General features: G+C 36.6%; 1 protein-coding gene across 5 annotated transcripts in view; it reads right to left on the bottom strand.

Moving 5' to 3' along the window:
- Positions 1 to 286: 286 nt before the first annotated feature.
- Positions 287 to 26,742, bottom strand: part of agap2 (ArfGAP with GTPase domain, ankyrin repeat and PH domain 2) — a 44,467-nt gene continuing 18,011 nt past the window's right edge. For 2 of the 5 annotated variants that reach the window (XM_055012815.1, XM_055012812.1), the window contains exons 3-19: positions 25,589 to 25,676; positions 25,383 to 25,468; positions 25,168 to 25,303; positions 22,005 to 22,139; positions 21,783 to 21,901; positions 18,192 to 18,344; positions 18,001 to 18,075; positions 17,109 to 17,213; positions 15,786 to 15,966; positions 13,523 to 13,648; positions 13,280 to 13,414; positions 11,421 to 11,480; positions 10,965 to 11,116; positions 7,236 to 7,326; positions 5,913 to 6,135; positions 4,221 to 4,494; positions 287 to 1,477 (exon numbers count right to left, since the gene is read on the bottom strand). In XM_055012815.1, the coding sequence (XP_054868790.1) occupies positions 1,268 to 1,477; positions 4,221 to 4,494; positions 5,913 to 6,135; positions 7,236 to 7,326; positions 10,965 to 11,116; positions 11,421 to 11,480; positions 13,280 to 13,414; positions 13,523 to 13,648; positions 15,786 to 15,966; positions 17,109 to 17,213; positions 18,001 to 18,075; positions 18,192 to 18,344; positions 21,783 to 21,901; positions 22,005 to 22,139; positions 25,168 to 25,303; positions 25,383 to 25,468; positions 25,589 to 25,676 (2,349 nt within the window). In that variant the 3' untranslated portion in view covers positions 287 to 1,267. The remainder of the gene's footprint in view (positions 1,478 to 4,220; positions 4,495 to 5,912; positions 6,136 to 7,235; positions 7,327 to 10,964; positions 11,117 to 11,420; positions 11,481 to 13,279; positions 13,415 to 13,522; positions 13,649 to 15,785; positions 15,967 to 17,108; positions 17,214 to 18,000; positions 18,076 to 18,191; positions 18,345 to 21,782; positions 21,902 to 22,004; positions 22,140 to 25,167; positions 25,304 to 25,382; positions 25,469 to 25,588; positions 25,677 to 26,742) is intronic. The other 3 variants (XM_055012816.1, XM_055012813.1, XM_055012814.1) reach the window with 2 other exon arrangements.

Genomic DNA, 26,742 nt, shown 5'->3' with positions numbered 1-26,742 from the left:
TTTTGTATTTTATGGTTTCATTTACAGTAAAATAGATGATAAAGCAGGGAACATTTTCAAGCTTGTGTCATGTAACTGTCATTTTTGTCTTTATCAAACAATCCCTGCCAACTGACTTACTGAAACACAAATTTTATGCTAATTTTAAGTAATAAATCTTTAAATATTTCTCTTAGTAAAAGAAAAATATTTTGACCATTTAGAGAAATATTGACACAGGAAGCCAATTTCATTTGTAATTTGGGTCCACACACAATCACAAAATAAGGCACGACAACTGATCGTATTAATGCTAATTAAAAAAAGTTTATTTTATTCCAGTAACCATTTGTTTTAGCTCATGAGGGATTCACAGAAGAACACCTGTAACCTCTTCGTACTTCACTGTAAACTCATGGGATCGAACCTACACAACAGTAATATGAACGTGAATAATGTCTCCATGTAAAGTCTCTCGGCTAAATCCCAAATAAAACTTTTAACAAATAGCCACGTATGCAAAACCATCTTATTTTATGACATGTAGGAGAATACGAAATTATAAAAGACAATGAAAAATCAAGTAACGTATTGTTTAAAACTACCAGTAAGAAATCATTTACAAAAATCGAGTCTGGTTTTTCAGTTGTGTCTTTGATACAGTTTAACATTAAGTATGTAGTATAGGTACATTTACAGTATATTAAAACGGCATATGTTGGACCTGTGATTGTAACACTGACATATTTCATATTCCAAACCATTCATTTTTCTAGTCTAAGCAGAATTATCTCAGCGGATTCGTCACTGAAAGACAGTTTATATTGGTCGAACCGACACAGAACTAACAACATGACATATTGTAGGTTTTATTTGTAAAGCCAAAGGAAAAAAAAAAAAGAATGAAAACAAAAAGCAGTTTTGGTCCAGTCACAACAAATCTGAATAAAAGCATCAACCTCTCCACGTCTGTCAGCGCGGTCGCTCGACACTAAAACTTGTTGCTTTTCGTCATCGTAGCCGGATTATTGCACTTCTTCTGGAGGAAGTGGAACAGAAGCAGGTTGGAGTTTTTCTGCTCTACAGTTGCAGAAGACAGCTACAGTTCTACTGGAGTCGCTTTGAGATAAGGTCAACAACAACACAGTATTTCAGCAATATGTCTGTCATCAACAAACTGAATGGATATTGCTTATAAGTTGTTTGATATGTTGTTCAGTCTTGAGAAAAACATGTTTTTAATCCTTCATACTATCGTTACACTAGACGTGGTCCGGTCCGGTCCAGGCTACGACACCCGTTTCCTGGAGCTGGTTCGGCCCAGGCTGGCGGTGCTGGAGCGGCGGGCGAGGATGGGCGTGGCGGCGGCGGTGGGTGACGTGTCGTTGGGGCAGCCATGCTGGAGCAGGATGTCCATGCAGCCTTTGCTCCCTGTCTTCCTGGCCATCATCATGGCGGTCTGGCCTTGGTTGTCCTTCGCCCTCACGTCGATGCCGTACTGCAGAGGAGCAGATGGAGCCAGAACAGGATATTTAATCATGTTTATAGATTATGTATTGATCACAGGGCAGGACAGTGAGCAGAGAAATGCAGCTGCATCTACAGCTGAAACTGAAGACAGTCGGTTTATTTGAGGGGGTTAGAAGCAGAGTGGTCTAAGCCACAAAAAATCTGAATTGAGTTCATTTCTGTAATATTTTATGATCTAGATTTTAGTGGTCTAACCTACAACCCAAATAAAGCATTATACTTTGAATGTTAGACCAGTCTTGAAAACACAAAACTTTGAACCCATTTTTTCTCAAAAACCACAATAAGTGGGTCAGACCACTCTGCTTCCAAACACTTCAAGTCATATAAAAAAACTAATTGCACAGCTTAGGTCATTAAAAAAGCTAACAATGTGGCTAAGTCATAGAGAAGCTAACTACACAGCTAAAGTAACTGAAAACAGCTAATTATGAAGCTGAAGTTGTAGACAGAAGCTAACTAAACAGCTAAAGGTATAGAAGAAAGCTAACTACAAAACCAAAGTCATAGACAGAAGCTAACAACATAGCTAAAGTAACTGAAAAACAGCTAATGACACAGCTGAAGTTATAGACAGAAGCTAACTACACAGCTAAAGTTATAGACAGAAGCTAACAACACAGCTAAAGTAACCGAAAACAGCTAATTATAATGCTGAAGTTATAGACAGAAGCTAACTAAACAGCTAAAGTTATAGAAGAAAGCTAACTACAAAACCAAAGTCATAGACAGAAGCTAACAACACAGCTAAAGTAACTGAAAAACAGCTAATTACACAGCTGAAGTTATAGACAGAAGCTAACTACACAGCTAAAGTTATAGACAGAAGCTACCTACACAGCTAAAGTTATAGACAGAAGCTAACTACACAGCTAAACTAATAGAGAGAAGCTAACAACATAGCTAAAGTAACTGAAAAACAGGTAATTACACAGCTGAAGTTATGGACAGAAGCTAACTACACAGCTAAGGTTATAGACAGAAACTAACTACACAGCTGAACTAATTGAAAGAAGCTAACTACACAGCTAAAGTAACTGAAAAACAGGCAATTACACAGTTAAAGTTAAAGAATAAAGCTAACTACAAAATCAAAGTCACAGACAGGAGCTAACAACACAGCTAAAGTAACTGAAAAACAGCTAATTACATGGCTGAAGTTATAGACAGAAGCTAACTACACAGCTAAAGTTAGAGACAGAAGCTAACTACACATCTAAAGTTAGAGACAGAAGCTAACTACACAGCTAAAGTTAGAGACAGAAGCTAACTACACAGCTAAAGTAACTGAAAAACAGCTAATTACACAGCTGAAGTTATAGACAGAAGCTAACTACACAGCTAAAGTTAGAGACAGAAGCTAACTACACAGCTAAAGTTAGAGACAGAAGCTAACTACACAGCTAAAGTTAAAGACAGACGCTAACTACAAAACCAAAGTTATAGACAGAAGCTAACTACACAGCTAAACTAATAGAAAGAAGCTAACTACACAGCTAAAGAAAGCTGCTAAAAAAAAGCTACCTACACGCTTAAAGACATAGCAGAAGCTAACTACACGACTAAAATCATAGAAAGCAGTTACAGGGTTTCTGCAGAAATCAGCCAGTCAAATTTAATGCTTTTTAATGCCATTTTAATGCTATATTGTAAAAAATTTTAAAGCCGTGACCATGAACTCAACAAATTACACGGGTTTGTTTTTTTGTAAAAGATGATTTTTATATGAAAACTGTTACCTCATTTCACTATTTCTGAATCCGGAAACCACCCCTGACCAGTCATGGGCTGTAGTCATTCTATGAAATCCATGTTTTCTAGCCATTTTTGCTGGAATTGGCATTTCCCCATTTCCCAGTTCTCCTCCACTTTCTAAACATGCAATTTCTGGCAATTGTACCCGACTGGCCGGAGCAATTATTGCAATGCTTCGGCATGTTTATGCAGATGCACATATCTGACGGATCGCAGTCTATAATTATATATTATTATTATCAAATATTTTTCATGAAAACGGCAGACAGAATTTTTAATGCCACTGAGAATTAAATTTAATGCTTTTTAATGCCATTTAAGGCCTTAATTTTCGCAAAATCAATTTAATGACTATTAATGCTTTTTAATGCCTTGCAGAAACCCTGAGTTAGCAATGCAGCTGAAGTGACGGCGTTAGAAGCAGAATAGTCAAACCCACAAAAATTACAAACTGAGTTTTATATAATTTCTGGTATTGGTTAATTTGTGGTTAAAAATAAGTAATTATTGTTGAAAAGTTTCTGTCAATCTGAATTTGGGATTTGTGGATTTTTTTTCTTTTACATGTGGAAATAAAACAACAGTGAAAAAAACTAAATGACGAGTTTATTGTCATATAAAACTATAAAAACTAGCAAATCTGCCTCTTCAAGAAGCAGGTATCAGTGAATTTGGGGTTAAAAAATGACTAATTATTGCAAAAAAGTTTCTGTCAATCTGACTGTGGATGTTTTTTGTTGTTTTTTTTTTTACAGGTTGAAATAAAAAACAGCTCAGAGACTACACGGTTAACATTTCTTTTTTATCTGACTAGCAGTGAAAAATCTAAATATGTCGAGTTTCTTGTCATATAAAACGATAAATATTGGCTAATCTTCCTCGTAAAGAAGCAGGTATCAGTGAATTTTAAATGAATCAGTGAATGTTTTCTGGGTAAAAAGCGAAACCAAACGCACCCAGACCAGCAGCTGGGTCATCACCACGTCTCCCAGCTGACAGGCGGCGTGCAGAGCGGACCGAGTCGAGGCCGATCCGGCCGGCGGAGCGTTGATCTGGTCCTTGGTGCTGTGGGCCAGAAGCAGCAGCAGTCGGGGAAGATCTCTGTCGGTCACGGCCGACAGCAGCCAGACCGGCATGTTGTCTGGAGGGTTAGGTCCTGACGGAGGCTGCAGAGGAGCCACGAAGGCTCGCTGCTCGTACTTCGCTCGAATCCACGACTCCCGTTCCTCTCTGGTGGAACAGAATCACACAGAGGAGAAAAAAACTGGGATGTAAAGGTGTAAAATCCAACTTCATGGGTGTTTTAAAGACAGATTTAAATGTCATTTAGATAAAAATTGAAGTCTGTATCACTGCAAGTTTTAACCTCACAGTTCCTCTTTCTTGTGTGATTTGATTTAATAATAAATATAAATAAGTGAATTAATATATTTGTACATATAACAAATACTTCATATGAAACTTGTGTCTTACAAGCACCAACAATTTTTCTGCAACACTTTTGACTTCATGTTGTAATAAATGGTTCATAATGTTATTGGAAGCAGGTATAAGGACATTTTTAAGTGTTTCATATTAGATTTATTTTTTTCCAAATTTGAATTATTACAATCTGTAACTAGTGGAAAAACACTTGACAGTATCATAAAACAGCTTTAGCTAATATGAAATCTATCTTTTTTTCTTTATTTTTAAAAACTTCTATTTGTCATAATTACTATTTTATAAAGTCAAATAATTTTACATCACACAAAATAATACACTTACAACAGAATATAAAATTTAATGTATAATTATATTAAATTAAACATTAAATTAAAAATACTTGGACAAAAAGCTGTAAGTACATTAAAATAAAAAAAAGACAAATAAAGTTAATAGTATGTTAAATAATAAAACAGATGTTACAAATACATTTAAATACCTAAACATAAATATGACGTACAGGGTGTATTGAAAGTTTGACATAATCCTGTTTAAAATCCTTAATCTTTTATTTATTTATTTACTTATTTATCTTTATTATAATAAAAAGAACATTGTTATTATTTTATTTATCGTTACTATTATTTCATAATTAGTCAAATCATTTTACATCACACAAGATAATATAACGACAGTAATAAATAAATTAACTATAAATTAAAACAGCATAGACAAAAATACAAAATTAGATAAAATTAAATGAATTAAAATAAAACAAGATCAAATAAAATAAAACAAAAGCAAAAATGCTTGGACAAAATATATTTTTTTTAAAAAGCATAAAATGAATTGTACCTCACTAGCAATTACACTAGTTACATTACTGGGGATGAAAATACATTTAATATACCTGTAAATACTGAAATATACATGTGACAGACTGGGTGTATTTAAAGTTTTATAGTAACATGTACTGATTAGTAATGACTGATTAGAATGTGTTTTTTTCATTTATTTATTTATTACACTTACTATTTATTATTGATTTAACTATTTAATTATTCATTTACATATTTTAGTTCATTAATTGCATTGTTTATTTCTTTGTTTGTTTAAAAAGAAATATTTGTGCTGGTAAATAAACTGATGAGTGTAACAGCAACTTGAGGCCTGTTTGTGTTGGAGCGTGGACTAAATGAATTAGATGTTCTCTTTGGACCCACCGTGTGGCGTTCGGGGTGGGTTTGGTCCGGCCCTGGGTGCAGCTCTCCCAGATGCTGTTGGCCATGTGGTTCCCGATGGCGGCCAGGACCTGGGTGAGCTCTCCGGGCCAGTCGTCCAGGTCCAGGGACCGGACACGAGACAGGTGAGTCCCCAAGTTCCTGTGGATCCCCGAACACTCGATACAGATCAAAGCTCCCAGGTTCAGGCTGGCCCAGGTGGGATCTGGAGGGCAAAGGAGGAGAACCGGTTACTGGAGTTGATCTGATCACGGGTCATCAGTCACGTCTGACCAGCTTCAATCTGACTGATTGTTGTACACTGTCCGTCCAAAAAAAAAAAGTCAAGCAGACTGTTTTAAACAGTTTAAAGTCATTTTGAACAGGAGTCCAGTCATTTTGGGGCAATTTTGAGTCCTTTTGGACAATTTTTAATTCATTTTAGACATGTTTTAAGACATTTTGGACAAGGTTTGACTCATTTTGCACAATTTTGTGTCCTTTAGGAAAATTCATTTTGGGCATTTTTCAGAACATTTTAAACAGGCTGAACCCATTTTGGACATGATTACAGTCATTTTTGTGCAATTTTGAGTCCTTTTGTACAATTTTTGAGCCCTTTTGGACTCGTTTTAAAGCATTTTAGATCTTTTTTAACTAATTTAGGTCAAGTTTGAAGTCTACTTCGACAGGTTTTGGTCATTTTGAACGGGATTCCACTCCTTTTGGACAAGTCTGAAATCATTTTAGACATGTCTTAAGACATTCTAGACGAATTTTGAGTCATTTAGGAACATTTCCAAGTCATTTTGGACACGTTTTAAAGCATTTTTGATCATTTTTAACAATTTTAGGTTGAGCTTCAAGTTCATTTGGACGGGTTTGGGTTCTTTTAGACATTTTTTTTGTAATTTTGGGGATGTTCCAAAGCATTTAAATACTTTGCAACTTGGTTTGGACAGGTTTCAAATAATTTAGGCAATTCTGGGTCCCAGGGTACATTTTTAAGCAATTTTAAATCCATTTCCAAGGATTTTAGACAGTTTCTGACTCAAATAACGTAGCTACAGTCCTCAGAGAATCTGTATTTCTCATGAAATCATCAGGAAATAATTTGTTTATATGGAGACGCTTCTTCCAGCAGATTTAAATCTAAACTCTGGTCAGAACCTGCTCCGGACCAGTTCAGCTCCATCGGTTACCATGGAAATCCAGCAGGTTTGTGACATTAAAAAGTCTGATTTCGGCTCAACATATCTGCTAAAAGCACTAATCTCATTTGGTTTTACAGAACCAGAGGAAACACGATGACATTTAGAAACTCACTCGGTGCTTCACAGTCCACACACAGACCGTTGCCTTTGGCGTTCCTGATGGCCTGCAGCGCTACAGCTTCACTCTGGCTGCTCCTCCGGGCCTGAACAAACACAAAACATCATTTATTTACATCCACACTGTGTTTCATAAACACACCGTGTTTTAAATCCATCTCTGCACACAGAAGAGCAACAACAACATTTAACTCAATTAAATAAACAGTTCATGATGTAGTTGTAAGCAGGTGTTTATTAATACATTTATCGTCAAATTTAATTATAATCTGTAATTAGTGTTGACAGTATTATAAAACTTCTGGAAATAATTTAAAATATGAAGTATTTATTTCTGTTTATTAATATTTCATAAAGTCAAATACTTCCACATCACACAAGATAATATAATGACATTGGAATGTCTTTAAATAGAATGAAAATAAATGGACAAAAATCTTAAAGTAAGTGAGAATGAAAAGGACAAATAAAATTTATACGATCCCGTCGGTAATTAAAATTATTTAACTGAACATTAAAAAACTACACTATTTTGCCAAAAGTATTCGCTCACCTGCCTTGACTGGCATATGAACGTAAGTGACATCCCATTCCTAATCCATAGGGTTCAATATGACATCAGTCCACCATTTGCAGCTGTAACAGCTTCAACTCTTCTGGGAAGGCTGTCCACAAGGTTTAGGAGTGTGTTTATGGGAATTTTTGACCATTCTTCCAGAAGCACATTGGTGAGGCCACACACTGATGTTGGACCAGAAGGTCTGGCTCTCAGTCTCCACTCTAATTCATCCCAAAGGTGTTCTATGGGGTTGAGGTCAGGACTCTGTGCAGGCCAGTCAAGTTCATCCACACCAGACTCTGTCATCCATGTCTTTATGGATCTTGCTTTGTGCACTGGTGCACTGTCATGTTGGAAGAGGAAGGACCAGCTCCAAACTGTTCCCACAAAGTTGGGAGCATGGAATTGTCCAAAATGTCTTGGTATGCTGAAGCATTCAGAGTTCCTTTCACTGGAACTAAGGGTCCAAGCCCAGCTCCTGAAAAACAAGCCCACACCATAATCCCCCCTCTACCAAACTTTACACTTGGCACAATGCAGTCCGACAAGTATCGTTCTCCTGGTAACCACCAAACCCAGACTGGTCCATTAGATTGCCAGATGGAGAAGCGTGATTGGTCACTCCAGAGAAGGCGTCTCCACTGCTCTAGAGTCCAGTGGTGGCTGCTTTACACCACTGCATCCCACGCTTTGCATTGCACTTGCTGATGTATGGCTTGGATGTAGCTGCTCGGCCATGGAAACCCATTCCACGAAGCTCTCTGCTGAAGCACTGTTCTTGAGCTAATCTGAAGGCCACATGAAGTTTGAAGGTCTGTAGTGATTGACTCTGCAGAAAGTTGGCCACCTCTTGGCACTATGCTCCTCAGCATCCACTGACCCCACTCCATCAGTTTACGTGTCCTACCACTTGGTGGCTGAGTTGCTGTCATTCCCACACACTTCCACTTTCTTATAATACAGCTGACAGTTGACTGTGGAATATTTAGGAGCGAGGAAATGTCACGACTGGATTTGTTGCACAGGAGGTATCCTATCACAGTTCCATGCTGGAATTCACTGAGCTCCTGAGAGCGAGCCATTCTTTCACAAATGTTTGTAAAAGCAGTCTGCATGCCTAGGTGCTTGATTTTATACAACTGTGGTCATGGAAGTGATTGGAACACCTGATTCTGATTGTTTGGATGGGTGAGCAAACACTTTTGGCAATATAGTGTATATTATACATGTGCCATATGTATATGGGTGGAATGTTAAGAATTTATGAAAATGAAATAATAAATAATAATAAAATAATTTAACAATAAATGATAATACAATTAATAAAGAAAATAATAAATAATAATAACATTTTTAAAACTTTAAACAGTTTTGAAAATAAGGCAAATAACTTCATGAAAAATAAAAAGGACAAATAAATTAATAGGATCCCTTCAGTAATTAAAATAATAATTACATTTAAAATCTACAATATACACACGACAGATTGGATGTATTTAAAGTTTTATATAGCTCTGTTTAAATCCACCTCTGCCTCTATGTGGATGTATTGAACAGTAACATGTATTGATTAGTATTGATTCATTGGAGTGTATTTATTACTCTTTCGAGAACAAATTTTATTAATTGTTTTTTCTATATCTGCACATATTTACATATTTTAGTAATTTACTGAATTGTATATCTTATTTTATTTATTGTCATTATTTTATTTCATCTCTCGTTTTCTCATCATGTGAATAGTTTCACTGCATTTGTATGAAAAGTAAAACATTGATTGATTGATTGATTGACTGATTGTACAGATTCATGTGTGTAGCGTATAGAAAAAAAAGAACTGGATAATCTACAGCCAATATTTAAAGGTATTAAAAATCTGGTTTTAAATGTTAAGTCTTTTTCCCATTAAATATTTATGACTAAATAAACAAAGAGGCACAGTGTAAATGTGTGGCTAGCTGCTAACAAACGGATGCTAACGCTGCTCGGAAACAACATTTTTCTGAGCTTCTTTCTGTTTCCTTTTCTCAGAGCAAACACCGTAGGCATTTTATCCTTGGGGCTGAACATCATTTCACCCACAGAGAGAGTTTCACTGAGGACAGAAAAAGGCTCTGTGACTTAAAAAGAACTTACAACGATATGCTAATTTATGAATTAGCATGCTAATTAGTGCATGCTGTGTTTACTATATAGGACACTTTTAATTTAGTGCCTGAAAACTGATTATGTGAATTTCTTCTTTATATATTGACCTCAAAAAGTGTCCATGCACATCATGTATTTTTCCATATCAACATGTATGTTTTAAAGAGGCTTTAGCCTTTGTACGACAATCAATTTAAGATTTGATCTCACTGGTTTTTCATCTGGACCTGGTCGAAAGTGGTCCAGATGCAAAAAAAAATTTACTAAAATCTCAATATTTATATTTTGACACAAAATAATGGTTTTCTGTATTAAAATGTATGTTTTAAAGAGTCTTTAACCTTTGTAAGACAATCTTTTCCAGATCCGACTAAGGACCTCATTTTTGATCTGGACCTGGTTTAATGTGGTCTAGATGCAAAAAAAAAGAACAGTGAAATCTCCAATTTTTATTTTACTTTTTTTTTTTGCCATTTTCATGAATAGAATAACCGTTTTACAAATCAGAAACTGTAAGTTAAATCCTCCTCCGTCTCTGCATGACAGTCTAGTCCAGAGTCTAGTTCATTCACTGTTTCCTGTCTGTAGGGTTTATGTTGTGGCTGATCAGTGTATTTCCAATCCATCCATCCGTCCGTTCGTCCGTCCGTCCGTCCGTCCGTCAGTCAATCAATCAATCAATCAATCAATCAATCAATCAATCAATCAATCAATCAATCAATCAATCAATCAATCAATCAATCAATCAATCAATCAATCAATCAATCAATCAGTCAGTCAGTCAGTCAGTCAGTCAATCAATCAATCAATCAATCAGACCTTCAGGTAGATGTTTAAAGACACAGTGTGGAAGCAGATTTTGCCATAAAGTCTGTTTCAATTCCAATAAATTATGTGTCTGTACAAGTCAACAATGTACTTCTTTCTCAAAGGGTAAACAGAGATAACCAAGACTGAATCCATTCTTTAACTGTAATAAACGGCTCGAGAAAATGTGTTTTCTGACTTTTTTCTTACCTTGTTCCTGCCGCTCTCGCAGGACTGCAGACTGGCCAGGATCTGACTCTCTATAGCCGACACCCACGAGTCTCTTTCCTCCAGACTTGGGGCCTCGAAGTGCCACGTCTGCCCGGTAAACGACACAACAATGAAGTCGGCATTCTCTTCCTCTGCAAGGAAAATAAAAGCAGAAGAAACTCCAGTGAGATATGCAAGTGTGTGACAGATTTATGGTGGATTAATCTACGGAGCATTCAGTCAGTGAATAAAAAACCAAAAAACAAAGAACAAATGTAAACCAGGACAAAACAGCAGCTTGATAGAAGGCGCGAACAGAGAAATCTTTGGGTTGTTAAACTGGAAACAAGTCGAATGAACTTTGGGATGTAAATAATGAGTCAGACACACGGAAAAGCAAAACAGTCAAAGAGAAGCATGCATGTCGTGTGTAAATCCATCAGCCTCACATGTTACCTGTCTTATTAATGTTTCTCAAGCTACCAAAGCTCTTTAATTTCCACATTTTGCGTTTGGCTGCAGAGCGAGAGATAAGCACAGGAAAAGGAAAAAGAAACACAAGGAGACAAGTGTTAAGAGAAAAGCTGCTGAGAAATATTAACAGAAACAAATTCATTAATCTGTATTCAGACAGAAGAAACCCAGGAGGAAGATAGAAAACAGGAAACTGTCAGAATCAGAGCTTTTCCTGCTTAAATGATTAGTTTTGGTACAACCTACAAAGAGATTTTAGGAAAATCCCCAGAGTCAAAATGATAAGAATTGAGAATATTTTTTAAAATTAAAGCATAGCAGACATTTTTGTTCATCAAATTATGCTTCATCATGCTTACTGTCATGCATAGTCACCCCCCACTGGTGTTCTGACACAGTAAAAACCCAAATATATGAGAATGTATTAAAATGTTCAAGCTCTTTATAGTAACAAGTGATGACACCAGGAATTAAGTCTTTCTCTTCTTCATAAAGACCCAAAAACATATTTAAATGTAAATGTATGAATGTAATAATTTGCTGCTTACTCATCAGATGTGTAACTATATGTACTAAAATTTTGTCTTAGCATTTAGTGTTGTCCCGTCCTTGCTCTGCTTCATTAGCTGGTGTCTAATGTTAGCTAATGTTAGCAGACTTCAAACCAAGTTACTGTTATTAACATATCTCTTAGTTTGTTATTCCTCAGTATTCATTAGCTGCTTCCTTAGCTAGTGGCTAATGTTTGCTAATGTTGATGAACTTTAGAAAAAGTTCCCATGTTACTAACATAATACCAAGTCAGTTTGTCTATCTTGTGTATCTGTGCTAAAATTTAATTTTAGCATTTAGCGCTGTCCCACCAGTACCCTGCTTCATTAGCTGGCGTGCTAATGTTAGTAAACTTTAGACAGGCCAACTCTGCTACTGACTTATTACTCATTCAGTTGGTCATGACTGCTCTGTATTTGTGCTACATTTTGTTGTAGCATCTTGCCCTGCTTCATTAGCTGTTGGCTAATGTAAGCTATTGTTAGCAAACTTCAGACAGAGTTATACTGAAATATTACAGTCAGCTTGTCATTCCTCCTTCTGTATCTGTGCTAGACTTTAGTTTTAGCTTTTAGCATTTAGCATTTGGCTCTTGGCCTGCATCATTAGCTGGTGGCTAATGCTAACTTATGTTTGCTAACTTTAGATAGATATCACTGTTTTACTGACATATTACCACGTCAGTGTACCTAACTTGTCACTGCTCTCTATTTATGCTAAAAGTGCATTTTAGCATTTAGCAATGTCCAGCCCTTGCTCCTGTTTGTTCATGTTGTTAGGCTAATGGCTAATAAAATATTAATAACAATTGTAACATCATAATAATAAGAAATGAGAATAATTTTTAAAACTATATGTGTGTGTGTGTGTGTGTGTGTGTGTGTGTGTGTGTGTGTGTGTGTGTGTGTGTGTGTGTGTGTGTGTGTGTGTGTGTGTGTGTGTGTGTGTGTGTGTGGTAAGGCATAATAGACATTTTTGTTCAGCAAATTATGCTTTATCATGCTTACTGTCGTGTATAGTCACCCCTCAGCGGCATTCTGAGCCAGGAAAAACGATGATACGAGCATATTTTTAAAAATGTTCAAGCTGTTCATTTTAACAACTGATGACAGCAGGAATAAAGCCCCCAAAACAAACGAATGCGTTATTTTCCTGCTTACTCATCATATATCTTAATACTTAATGTGTGTTTATATATTTACACAGCAAAAAGCCTACTTTAATGCTACTCCTTGCAGCACCAGATTGACGTCATGCAGAAACAGTTTGCTCAGTAGAATCTGTTTTACCTTCAGCCTGTCCGACGGCTGCATCTCCTTTCTGATTCATGCTCTTCTTCCTCCTGTTCTTCTTCCTGTCGCTCATGGGAGACGACTGGCCGGGGTCTTTTCCAGCAAAAGGACTGGCCGTCCCTTCGAGGGCATCTGACATTTTGGGCAAAAATATTAAATAATCTGTGCAGTCGTAAGGGAGCTACAGTGTTTTTGAAGTGGCTGTATAGGCTGAGAGGTTTAGCTCTTTTCGATACGTACCGACACTTTGTGCTTTAGTGGACAGCGAGGAGGGGCAGCGCTGAAGTCCTCTCTCACCTCCTTGAGGAGACAAAGCACCAGACCGATCATCCACCACAGACAGGGTGGCTGGACATAACTGGGGAACTGATGACGAGAGTGAAAGTGAAGGGGTTATATATGCAGTACATCACATTTTTATGATGCGCAAAACAAAAGGAGCCATGATCGCATAGAGCACAGCCTTCCAAATCCTGTACCATTTCTTTTTAAGACAAGAGAAGATAAGACAAGATGAGATAAGATAAGATAAGATAAGATAAGATAAGATAAGATAAGATAAGATAAGATAAGATAAGATAAGATAAGATAAGATAAGATAAGATAAGATAAGATAAGATAAGATAAGATAAGATAAGATAAGATAAGATAAGATAAGATAAGATAAGATAAGATAAGATAGGATAAGGTAAGGTAAGGTAAGGTAAGGTAAGAGGAGATGAGATGAGATGAGATGAGATAAGATACAATTAGGTAAGATAAGGTAAGATGAGACGAGATAAGATGAGATAAGATAAAACTTTATTAATCTTGACGAAAATTCCAGAAGTTGCTCAGAAAAAACTAAATGACATATAACATGAGAAGTAGAAAATTACATGCTAAATACATACTAAACAAAATAAGTAAGCTAAGATGAGGCTAGGATAAACCAGTAAAAAGTAATGCTGGCAAGTATACCAATATAATGAGCAATAAAGAAATATTGCAATATCTGGATAATGAGATGTAAGTACTAACCTCTCAAACTACGTACTTTGAGAGGGCAGTAAAGTTTCCTGTAGTATGCATAAAATCAAGACTTTGTCATAAAAATGCACTTTCAACTTTGTAGTTTGTAGTGTGAAATGAGTTGCTATTTGTGTTGTGTTGTGTGCAACAGTGTGACGGAACTCCACAGAGGATTGTGGGTCAGAATGGTCAGAGAAGCATGCTAGCTTACATATTTGAAAATTCAACCAGATGTAGTTGCAGTTTCCAGAATGAAGATATGGCTCCTGGTTTAATGTTCAGTGTTGGTATTTTTCAGCTTTCCACCATAAAAGTTCTAGTTCAAGAACTGTTCTAGAACCACCGTGGAAACAAGATGCAACCCAGGATGTAATACAATGCTCTTAGAATAGGAATATGTGCATGTGTTTGGACATATGTGTGAATGCACATTTATTACTTCAATATAAGTGTCTAATGTATGGTTTTATATATGTAGGGCTTCATAGCTGTGTGTTTATGACTTTGTTATCATGTTGTCTGTAGCTGTACAGAGCTGTAAAATGTGAACTTCTGCACTTTTGTCCCCAAAATAGCAGTCTTATCTTATCAGTCTGTAGCAGGACGTTGATATTCACGCCCTGACATTGCAATTGCAATTTTGCAAGAAGTTGTTAAAGCTACTGTGATCTGCTGTTTTAGGAAAATACTGTCTTTGTAATGATTTAAACTACACTACCGTTTAAAAGTTTAGAAATGTCCTTGTTTTTGAAAAAAAAAAAAGCTTTTTTTAAAAATCAGAAATCCAGTCTAGACATTGTTAATGTGGTAAATGACTATTGTAGCTGGAAACAGCTGATTTTTAATGGAATATCTCCATAGAGTTACAGAGGAACATTTCCAGCAACCATCACTCCTGTGTTCTAATGCTACATTGTGTTAGCTAATGGTGTTGAAAGGCTCATTGATGATTAGAAAACCCTTGTGCAATTATGTTAGCACATGAATAAAAGTGTGAGTTTTCATGGAAAACATGAAATTGTCTGGGTGACCCCAAACTTTTGAACGGTAGTGTATATATTTCACAGTTTTTATTTTATTTTTTAAAAGATTAACATCTTGAATAGATAATTGATTGATGATTTTTGGGCCTGACAGCAACAGAAAGCAGTATGAAGTCAGAAAGTTTTATTGTTTTTTTAAGATTTTGGGTGTTTTTTTGGCCTTTTTTTTGGCTTTTATTGGATAGGCGTAGTGAGAGACAGACAGGAAACAGGAGAGAAGACATGTAGCAAAGGGCCGCGAGCGGGAATTGAACCCCGGCCGCTGCGTCGGGGACTAGCCTGCTTAACCCGTTGAGCTACACGGGTGCCCGGTCTTTGTCTGTTAATGAGAAGTATTGACAGCAACCAAAATGCTGAACACAGAGCAAAATCATCTTACTCAATGTGCACTTTAATGCACAGTCACAAGTATGCACGCTCTGTTTCCATGTTTGCCCATAAAGACGTACCTGTGCTGGTGCTATCAGCGGCGGCTGGCTCTTTGCTCAGCCCGTTGACTCCAGGTGTGGAGCTGGGGGGAACAGGTGAGGGGCCTGCAGGTGCGACGGCTCTCGGAGGACGTTTCCCAGGAACTTTAACTGTGACACGCAGCAGGTCAATTTCCTTTCCGTGGATATTCTGTGTGTAGTCCTGTAAATGACAAAGTCAGGAACATGTTTAGCACTGATATTGATTATCTTGGAAAGGGTAAAGTTTGAGAAAAAGAGGTAGCACTTGCCCCATGTCATTAGCTGGTAGCTAGCTAATGCCAGCAAATTTCAAACAAAGTTACTCTATTACTGACAGATCACCAAGTCAGTTTTTCACTGTATGTGTGCTAAAATTTAGCTTTAGCTTTTAGCCTTGTTCCACTCTTGCCCTGCTTCTTTAGATGGTGGCTAATGTTAGCAGACTTAAGACAAAGTTACTGTGCTACTTCCATATCACTGAGCCAGTTTATTACTCTATAGTTGTGCTAAAATTTAGTTTTAGAATTTAGCATTGTCCTGCCCTTGCCCCGCTCAAACTGTCAATTCTGATGCAACACACATAGTAGTTTACAATGACAAAACCAGCAGCTAAAACACTTAAAAATCTAGTTTTTTAGTGTCATTTCTCAATTGAAAAGAAACCCAATTTCCCATTTATAGCCAACAATGACAATTTTTGTCGGTTAAAATAAAAATCTGTAGCTAGCTAGCTTATTAGGCTAACATTAGCGCCACACAGGCTACCTTCAAGATAATGCTAGCATCGGAGTTGGTTGAAAACACCATCTCCTACTGGGTTAAATGTATGACAATAAAAAATATAAATCGTTAAGTCCCGGGATTACTTCCTTAACGGTTATATTTCTGCTTCAATTTTTATGTTTTTAAATCGTAAATTTCACTCATAATGCTGTATAGAAATACTATTGAACTGAATTGAATGTTATAATGGCTTGTTAAAAAAGAGAAGCCATATTAATATGAAAATTAGGATTGAAAAAGGGGAGGTAAAAAAAGAGAGGATCTGTAACTACTGTAAGTTTCAATGCATTGAACACATCTTAAGCTGTAGCAGCATCTGATGGTTCATGTAATGTGTTTTGCTGCCACAGAGATCAAATAAATCATCATGACTGAAGACTACAGTAAAAAACAAAATCCATCAAACAGTAGAGAACTACTGCTGTGCCACACAATGAATCTTAAAGTGCAGCTAAGTCTAAAAAGCTGCAGATGTTCTCTCCTCTGCTGGCTGTTTGCTGTTTTACTGCCATATCGATCACCGTTGTGGTGTTTTCTTACACTGGAGCTGGAGTGGTACGACAGCGTGCCATTGTTGGACAGGGTGACGTATTTCTTCTTCCACTCCTTATTCAGAGAGCTGCCACTTCTCTTCCACAGGATGCTCTGTAGAAAACAACGAACCAAGGTCACAAAACGAAGCCATGTAGCCTCCTAAATTTAGCGTCGACACCAGAATTCCTTTCAAAAGTGCAGCAGCAGAACAGAAAGAGTTCGACAACAATAGCTGGGAGCGTTTATATTAATAGAACACCCTTGAGAAAGGTTGAAAAAGGATGAAACAACAGATTTTTGTGCAGCTTATGTAAGGCGAAATAAATAGTGCACTTTTGTTCCCACCTAACAGGGGAACTGTGGCATGTAAATAGTTCTACAATTCTACAATTTCATTTAGCAGATGCTTTTATCCAAAGCGAAATATATCTGAGAGTAGATACAACAGCGTTTTTTACATAAAGATGCTCCCAAAAACAACGCCTCATTGCTGAGATGCTGCTGGGATGGTCATCGTTCTGGCAGGTTCTCTAATCTGTGCTGAGGACCTCTGAAGCTCTAGAGGAGGTGACTGTTGGGTCTGGTCACTACCCTGACCAAAGTCCTTCTTGCCTTATTACTCAGTTACCAACTAAAGGCAGAGCCCTGGTGTTTTCCGACTTCTTCCATTTCAAAATGATCTTTCACTTCACAAATGCTCTTGGGAATCCTCAAAGACACCTTAGAAAAATACACTATGTTCAGTTTGCCACAGGAGAACTTCAGTCAGGTTCCAGACGCATCTCAAGCCTATTAAAAGTAAACAGGCTACACCTGACCACAGTCTGGAGCCCCAGCAAAGGTTAAATAGTGCATTTTATTGAATATTTTGGGGGTTTTGTTGTAATAGAAATCCGACCTGTTTGATTGGAACGCCTCGCACACCGCTCAGGTCTCCTTTAGCATCACCGGCCTTTTTATCCGACTCCCGGTTCTGAAACAGATCCAGCAGTAGGGAGGCATTTAGAGGATTTAGAGGAGATCATTAGAGGGTCACAGGGGGTGGATGAGGTGAAATGATGGTGAGATGACGGGAAGGTGACCACTGACCTTGAAGAGTGACGGCCGTCTGGGGATGCCCTTCAGGGTGCGAGAGTTGATGCTACCTCCCCCCTCGCCCTGAGCCACCCGGAGCTCCCGGTGAGCCACCACCGGGGTGGAGGGAAGGGAGTAGGCATAGCCGCTACCGGGGCCGTTAACGGCCTGGGAGGAGGTCAGGAGGTCGGGATGCAGAGGGGAAGAGATGGAGGTGGAGACAGTGAGGATGGGCTGAAAAATGAAGCTGGTTTACAGAAACAAGGCGATGATCGACAGCGTGAATCATCGATCATCATGATCGAAGTCGATGGATGCAGAGGAGGTGATGAACCATCTCAGAGATGATGTTTTATTATCAGATGCCACTTTAAAATGCATGTTTCACCACCAGAGATCTCTACATTCTTACTTTTATTCTGAAAATCCAGCAAATGTGCAATTTTTGCCCAACAGTAAACTAAAAATGTATTAAAATTAATTTAAGAAATAATGTTGAGGTTTAAATGACAAAATAACCTGGAAATGTCGACGGGAACTTGATTATTGGAAAGTGTTGCTATTCAGCTTCAGAGCGTTTTTTTTAAATCATTTTATTTCAATTCTGGGATAAATTCATCGATAAATCCACAATAAATCCACATCAGAGTGAAGCCAGATATATCATATAATAAATATTACATCCTATTTTATGTACTTTCCAAATGTTTTAATTACTCAAGTAACTGCAGCTGTCAGAATAATGGAGTAAAAAAACACAATATTTTTCCCTGAATTGTTGCAGAATAAAAGTGTACAGATAAAATTAAAAGGATTTTTTTACTTGACCTAATGTACACAGTTACATTCCACCACTGCCTATGTCACGTTTTCTGAAATATATTTTTATTGTTTTATTATATATTATGTCTTTATACAGAATATATTTAATTATTTTTTAATTATGTGCTCTGTTGCCAGTTTATTTGGTACACCAGCTAAAATTAATGCACACAACAGAAACCAACTGAAGCCAATTACATTTACAGACACAATTTGAGCTAAAAGCTAAACTGGCAATTGAGTGTCGACAGAATTTACTGTCACATTCTCTTCTTTGGTGTCCTATATGCGGATTTGCTTATTTGAGCATGCTAACAAGCTCACAATACTAACACTGATGTTAGCAGTTGTAAAAGTGCATTTAAATGTCAAAGCAGTCAGAAATTTCAGCTGGAACAAACATCATAGTTGGATTTCTAACAAGGAAAGATAATAATAATAATAATAATAATAATAATAATAATAATAATAATAATAATAATAATAATAATAATAATAATAATAATAATAATAATAATGCTACTACTACTACTACTACTACTACTACTACTACTAATAATAATAATAATAATAATAATAATAATAATAATAATAATAACAACAATATCATAACAGGAAGAGCAGTAATAGTAATAGTAGTAATAGCAGTAGGAGTTGTTGTTATTATATATGCACTTAAAACGTCTCATTCGTGTCCTACAAGTAGCTTTACATTGGCGTCAAGTCCTAAAAATGAGCTGTCACTTGTAACTTTAGGGATTATTTTAGGTTTGAGAGGAATTCATAAAACATTAAGAGCAGTTTTCTAAATCCTGCTGCTTCCACAACAATTTTAGAAAAATGCAACAACAATAAGGTTTTAAAACCAACATATTTTGAGGGTGGCAACTTTAAACGAGCTCCATTGACTTGTCAAAACAATCTAGGAACGCTAGATATGAAAGTTAGCACTATTTTGCTTGTTTTAAATCAGCTTGTAGAACTTATTTCATATTACTTTATCCATTTGTACCTGCAGAGCCATATACTAACACCTACAGTCACCTACAGAGATGGTTTGTAATTTTAATTCTGCCCAATGAGCAGCAGAAATGATCTTTTTCTGACATCCTCAGACTTGTGTGATGATACACTTCCACTTGTAGAAGTCAGACTTTGACAGATTATCGTTCACATACTAACAGCTGAGTTTAATCCACCAGATTCTAGCTTCAATTTAACTTCTAATCCACGTGTTCTTTCTTCTGAGATGTTTAAAAGTCCTCCAAGCTAATGTGCATCGCTGGATTTCCAGGTAAAATTTTAATGTTGTTTAATGGTTTGGTCAACTGAAAAAATATCACATAACCGACCAATTCATTTATTTATGTATCTCTTTTTCCAGGAAGTTCTGGTCAAAACAGCATTTGAAAAGATAACGCTTTATTTAGTTTCAACGTATGAAAAGAGAGGAAACTCTTCAAGAAGACACTTTGTGGTGAAACATGACAGTCTGCTACTGAGTCAGTCTGAAAATGAAAAGCGGATCTGATCAATGAAAATAAGTTTCATTTTGTTTGCTATTGTCTTCTATAGTGGAAACTCCCACACCACACCTTTCTTTCTTTTTTCTTTTTTAAAATACAAACTGACCTAACTGATCAAATGCAAACACATGAGATTAGTGCAGCTTTTTGATAATACTCAGTGTAAAACCTCTCTAAAAGTCCAAAATGTGGTTGTGTAGACATGACTGGGACTTGTCTTCTTCTGTTTTTGTGTCTTGCAACGTCCCAGAGGACTGAACTGTGAAGCCAGTTCAACATATCCAGACTTTTTTTGTGTAAGTCAGCTTGACAAAAACTAAAACCTCAGTCAGAGTTATCGGGTATCATGAAGGTGGTTCTCAACTTTTTTTGTTAATTCAGACTTTCTGCTTCAAACAGAAAAGGAGATTCAAAATAACCCAATCATGTGCAGCTGTTTCAGTGAACAGGTTGTTTTAATAGAGAACAATGAGGAATATAAATCGTTTGATTGGTGAAAAGTTGCTACTGGAAATAATGCAGGACAGGAATGCTGGTAGAAAACTATTAACTGTGTGTTAATGTATTTATTTTATCGATTTTATCAATGCAGCTGCACAATAAAGTTATTAAAGCTGTTAAACTTTATATATTTAAACATGATAATGTATTGCAGCGTATTTAGGTCTGACACTGTCTCATAATGACAGAAACTAATGTTAATCATTGAATATTTTCTATAATAAAACCAGTAGAATAATCAATGGTCTGATCAGTGTTCTATCAGCTGCAGTGTAAACGGTCTTGGCAGCAAATCAGGATCAAACTTAACATATTTATACGATTTCTGCATCACCGGCTGAACACATGTAGGTTCCCATGGCAACACGATGCATACAGTGTGTGTTACTGTAACTACCAACATTCAGTGGTTTTAGTAATGTATCAGGATCAAGGTGTTTGCAGACAAAACTTGTTCCCTCAGCTGTGAATCTGTATCGCTCATAAACAATCATCAGGAATTATTTTGGGTAAAATCAGACACTTCTTACAGTTGAAAGTCTGAACAGAACTCAACCAGGTTAGCACCAGGGCATCAGTTGCCATGGTGATCTAGCTCCACAGTATCAGTTACCATGGAGATTAAAAGAGAGCCACCTTCATGATAGTAAAAACTCTGACTTTAGGCTCCATATGCTTGCTCACCCACTAATTTCTCTTCGTAGTTCAGCCCTCTGGCGTCGGCCAGATGTCTATCAGTAATAAAAGGAGGTTCTACCTGTCCGGGGAATGAAGCCGATCCAGGTGTGGAGCCTCCAGAGTGACTCGGCGAGTTGGGCAGAGATTTGCAGGCCTGAAGCGCCGCCTGTTTCTTCTGAGCGACAATCTTCTGAGCAGCTGGAAAAACAAAACAGATTCTGTGTACAGCATTTCTCTGGCTGAAGGTGTGTTTTTATTTTCTTGGCGAGTCCCGTCTTTAATGCCTTTCTCTGGGACTCACCCTCTGAAAACACTCTGTCCACGTTGAAGCCGTAGGTGGCGCAGGTCTCGTAAAACAACGAGTGACGGACGTCGATGCACAGCTGTCGGGCTCGCTGGTCCTCGATCACACGGGGGTTGGTGCTGCTGATTTTATCTGGTAAACAAACAAGAACAGTGAGGAGAAAACTGTAAATTATGATGAAACTGTGCTGCCAGAGTCTTAATATTAATAATAACTTAACAGACAGGGCAAAAAACTCAGAAAGCTACTGAACAACAAAAGGAAAAAGACCCGAAAGGCAAAAGTGTAGAAATGTAGCTAAACATAGTTTTCATAATAAATCAACACGATGCCAGATAAAATAATTCAAGAAAGAAAAAATTTTAAAATGCCATATCAAATTAAGGAAAAAGAACAAGTGGAAAAGTAGAAAATAAAGAGAAATACCATGTAGACAATGCTAGAAAAAAAATAATGCTCAAATAATAATAATAAAATTAAGTAAATATATAAAAGGTAAAAGACAATAAATATAAGTAAATGAAAAATAAATAAAATAATAATAATAATAATAATAATAATAATAATAATAATAATAATAATAATAATAATAATAATAATAATAATAATAATAATAATAATAAAATAAAAAACTGAATAAAATAGAGGATAAAATCATGAACGAAAGGCTAAAAGTAACAATCATATTATTATTATTATTATTATTATTATTATTATTATTATTATTATTATTATTATTATTATTAATAATAATAATAATAATAATAATAATAATAATAACAAATCAAATAAGCATGTAAATAAATAACGAGTAAAATGGAATAAAACTAAAAGATCAAATAAAAAATAGAGGATAAAACCATAAAAAAGGTTAAAATTAATAATAACAATAATAATAAAAAGAAGAATAGTACATAAATTAAACAATATTGTTACCAAGAAATAAATAAAGCCAAAGACCTATTTTTCTATTCATGTTTACATTTTTAGGGAATATTTTTTTTACTTATCTTTATATTTTTAGAAAATATTTTTCTACTTATCTTTATATTTTTGGTAAATATTTTTCTATTTATATTTTTTTGGATGTATTTTTCTACTTATGTTTATATTTGTAAGACAGATTTTTCTACTTATGTTTATCTATGTATTTTTTACTTTTTAATAAAAAGTCTTAGAAATATAAAAGTTTATATATTTCTATGACTTTGAATGGCAGCAGCTGAAACGTAAACAATTTCCCCTCAGAGATCAATAAAGTATTTCAGATTCTGATTCTGAATTAAATGTACTGAATATTTCCCGGCACCTGCACTGTAACCTGTCCGACTCCATTTTCCTTCATTTTTAGCAATAATCAGCCAAAAATCTTTGGAACTTTGGCTAAAAAGCTTCTTTTATGCATCAGACAGGAACAGTCTGGCAGAACCACTGCTTTGACCCTGGAGTCATGTTATATATACATTATTTAATTTAACATGTGGAGAAAGTTGATTTAAATCATTACATTTAAGCTCCATAAAGAAAAACCAGCAGCTTAACAGTCTTCTGCTGCACCGTGATGATTAGCAGTGAGTTTATATATAGTTAAAAAGGTGACTAGAAGCAGTATTGCATGTTTTGTATACACTAAATGTGGTATAAAGTGGCTCCAGCAGCTCAAATGAAGAAGCGACTCGTAAAATTGTTTCAGAATCAACTTTAACGTGTGACTGAAAGATTGTATAATGAACAGAGAAAGATCTTAAATCATCCATCACATCTGTAAAGCAGCAGAGAAACTTATATTTTTATTAGGGCAGGGACTTTAACGTGTTAATGTCAATTAACTAATTAATTACAGAAAAAACTAACACATTTAATCACATCTTTCTCGGTTCCCTAATTTCTAGCACACCGGTAACACTGAAGAACACTCCGGCCAAGTAGGTGGCGCTAATGAACCTAAAGTCTGTTTTCCAGCCGCGAAGAAGATGGACAGGACGCACTGTCAGCACACAAGAAAGTTTGGTGAACAGTGAAGGAAGACAAGACCGCATTGAGCTTGTTGGGTGGAAAGTTTTCTTTTAAAAGACGTACCGATGGCAGCTTGGATAGAAGTGTGATTGTGTGCAAATTGTGCAACAATAAATTTTCTTATCACCGCAGCACTTCACGCCAACGGTATCACCTCAATGCAAAATATGTTGCTGCGAGCACAGACACCAGAGCTGAAGCTACACAAGACTGTTTTTTCTCGCATGGAAACGCACCACATCTGAGTATCGGTACTTGGTGGGTGGGTCAGTTTTGGGCCACTAGGTGGTCACATGACAGCCCTTCAGACCTTCAGTCCAGTAGATGCATTGGACCAACATGGTGGCTGGGTCGCAAACTTTCTCTTTTAGTATGAAAACAGCTCAGCAAAAACTATTTCTGAAAGCATTTGAGGCGAGAAATAAGCTGCTGAGTCTCCTTATTTTAGTTAAACGACGGCTGGTTTAGACGTTTGACGAAAGTTACTTGGTGCGTCGGGCCTCCGTTGCCCCCACCGAATTTGCATAAAGTAGAAATGAAACTAGTTTATGCAAATGACACACTGGAACGCAGCTCAAAACGCGCCGCAACACAACCAGCATGCTCCACATAGACAATGAACGGGATGTGAGAAATTGACGGAATCTGTGGACACAACAGTCCTGGTACAAACGGTGTAGCCATCCCATAATAGACCACTTTTCAAGCCATTTCTAAATGACCCCAAACTTTTGAAGGGTGGGGTAAAGGTACAAACGAACAGCTCGTCCTGATACCGGCAAACGGTGTAGCCATCCCATAACAGATCACTTTTCAAAACATTAAAAGTTCTTGAGTTTATAAAAAGTCTTAAAATGTTGAATATAATCACTATAATTGGACTTTGAGTTTGCAGTAATCTGTGAATGTAGTAGACAGATGAAAAATGCAGAACGAAACAAACATTTTTGTTGTTTAAGTTCTTGTATATGTCTATTCATCGATTCAGTCGTCAACCAAAATTTATTTGAAAACTGTACTTATTGCACCAAATATTTCTATTCGACAAATGCGATTAATTAATCACAAAGCCTCTAATTAATTAGATTTTTTTTTTTTTTAAAATCACATCCCACCAGTAATTTTTACATGATCTGTGTCTGACCTTGGGTTCCAACCACGATAACTGGGATGTCCGACCGGTACGAGCTGAGCTGACTGTACAGCTGATAAAGCTCCTGGAAACTGGCCTCGTTCTCCAGACTGAAGACCAGAATCACTGCATCGACCCAGCTGCTGAACTGGAAAAGGAAGGCAGACGTCAGCTGTCTGTGGAGGAAAACCTGCAGCTGTTAACACTTTTACATCCTGACTGCTCACCTGAGCATCAGGAGGTCCAGGCTCCTCTCGGATCAGCAGTAAGTGGCTCTGACCGTCCACCAGAACCTCCTTCTTATAGCGACCACCTGACAAGGAAGAGACCAGTTACTCAGGCTCTACTGAGCACGCTCAGACAGCTCAGTGATTGAATCATGAATTAAATACAAAACTCTTTTTTTAACAGTGTTTGCGTGACTGTTTCCCACCATCAGGCTTCTCCAGAGCAGCGTAACTGCCCGTGATGTATTTGTTCACCAGCGCCGACTTGCCGCTCTTCAGACTTCCCAGAATGCCCTGAGAGAAGAGGGAAGGAAGCACGACGAGTTCATTCAGGGGGTATCTACTGTCACGTCTTAAATATAACTCTGACACTAAATGAAAATAAATCCAGCACAGACTCTCAGTTCCTCCATTCAACACGTTTTGGTTCCTTCTAGCCGGTTTAACCTGTCTGACATCGAATCTGTGTCATCTGTTGTTATGAATGTTCAGTTAGAGGTGAAAAAAGGAAGTAGTTGAACTATGACAGGGCATAAAAATACTGCATTTAAAATGATACCACAACAGAGCAGTACCAAACAAAACCCTTGTCTTGTTTTCTGTCATTTTTAGCCTTGTGCACCCAAAAAAACATGATATTTTTCACTTAATCCAACCGAACTACTTTTACTATACACATAAAACAGATATTTTGTTCATGCAAAATATTTTTAAAAAAGTGACATTTTAGAACTTTAGTGACTCTAGAGGCCTCCAAGTTCAGCATCCTCTGACCGTGCAACCACAAAAACGCAAAAAAAAAAAAAAAGAGTTAGTTTTAAGGGATATAAATGTTGAATAAACACTTCTGAGTTTATTTGATTTCTTTCTTTGGCTTAAAGTAACGAGCTAAAACCAGCAATGAGTGATGACGGAGGAGCTTTCTGGGGGTTTTTTGCCCTGTGTTTCACCTCTCAGGCTACATACAGGCACTGCTGGTATATAACTGAGTACAAATAGCTGTATTTTCTTAATTTACTTTATTTTTATGACACTTTACATCATAAAAATACTCAGCCAGAAGTATTGTAGTACTATTTGTTGTGTTTGTGCAGTTTGTCGCTGTGCATTAAGAATATTCTGTGCACTGATGAAAATATCTGCAATATTAACACTTCTTATCAATATTTCTAGTTAAGGAAGAATTTGTAGAATAACATTGGTGTTTTTACATAAATGTAAGCAATATCTAATTTTCTACATTCAGAAGAATCTGTGCAACACCTGAATTTGTGCATGCATCAGAATCTCTACAAGATCAGCATTTTTTATGTATGTATTTCCTTGTCTCCTGATTTTCCTGCACATTTGCTCTGTCCCC

This window comes from Amphiprion ocellaris, chromosome 8, assembly GCF_022539595.1.
Source record: "Amphiprion ocellaris isolate individual 3 ecotype Okinawa chromosome 8, ASM2253959v1, whole genome shotgun sequence".
Taxonomy (NCBI): domain Eukaryota; kingdom Metazoa; phylum Chordata; class Actinopteri; family Pomacentridae; genus Amphiprion; species Amphiprion ocellaris.
This window is presented reverse-complemented; position numbering and strand designations above follow the sequence as displayed.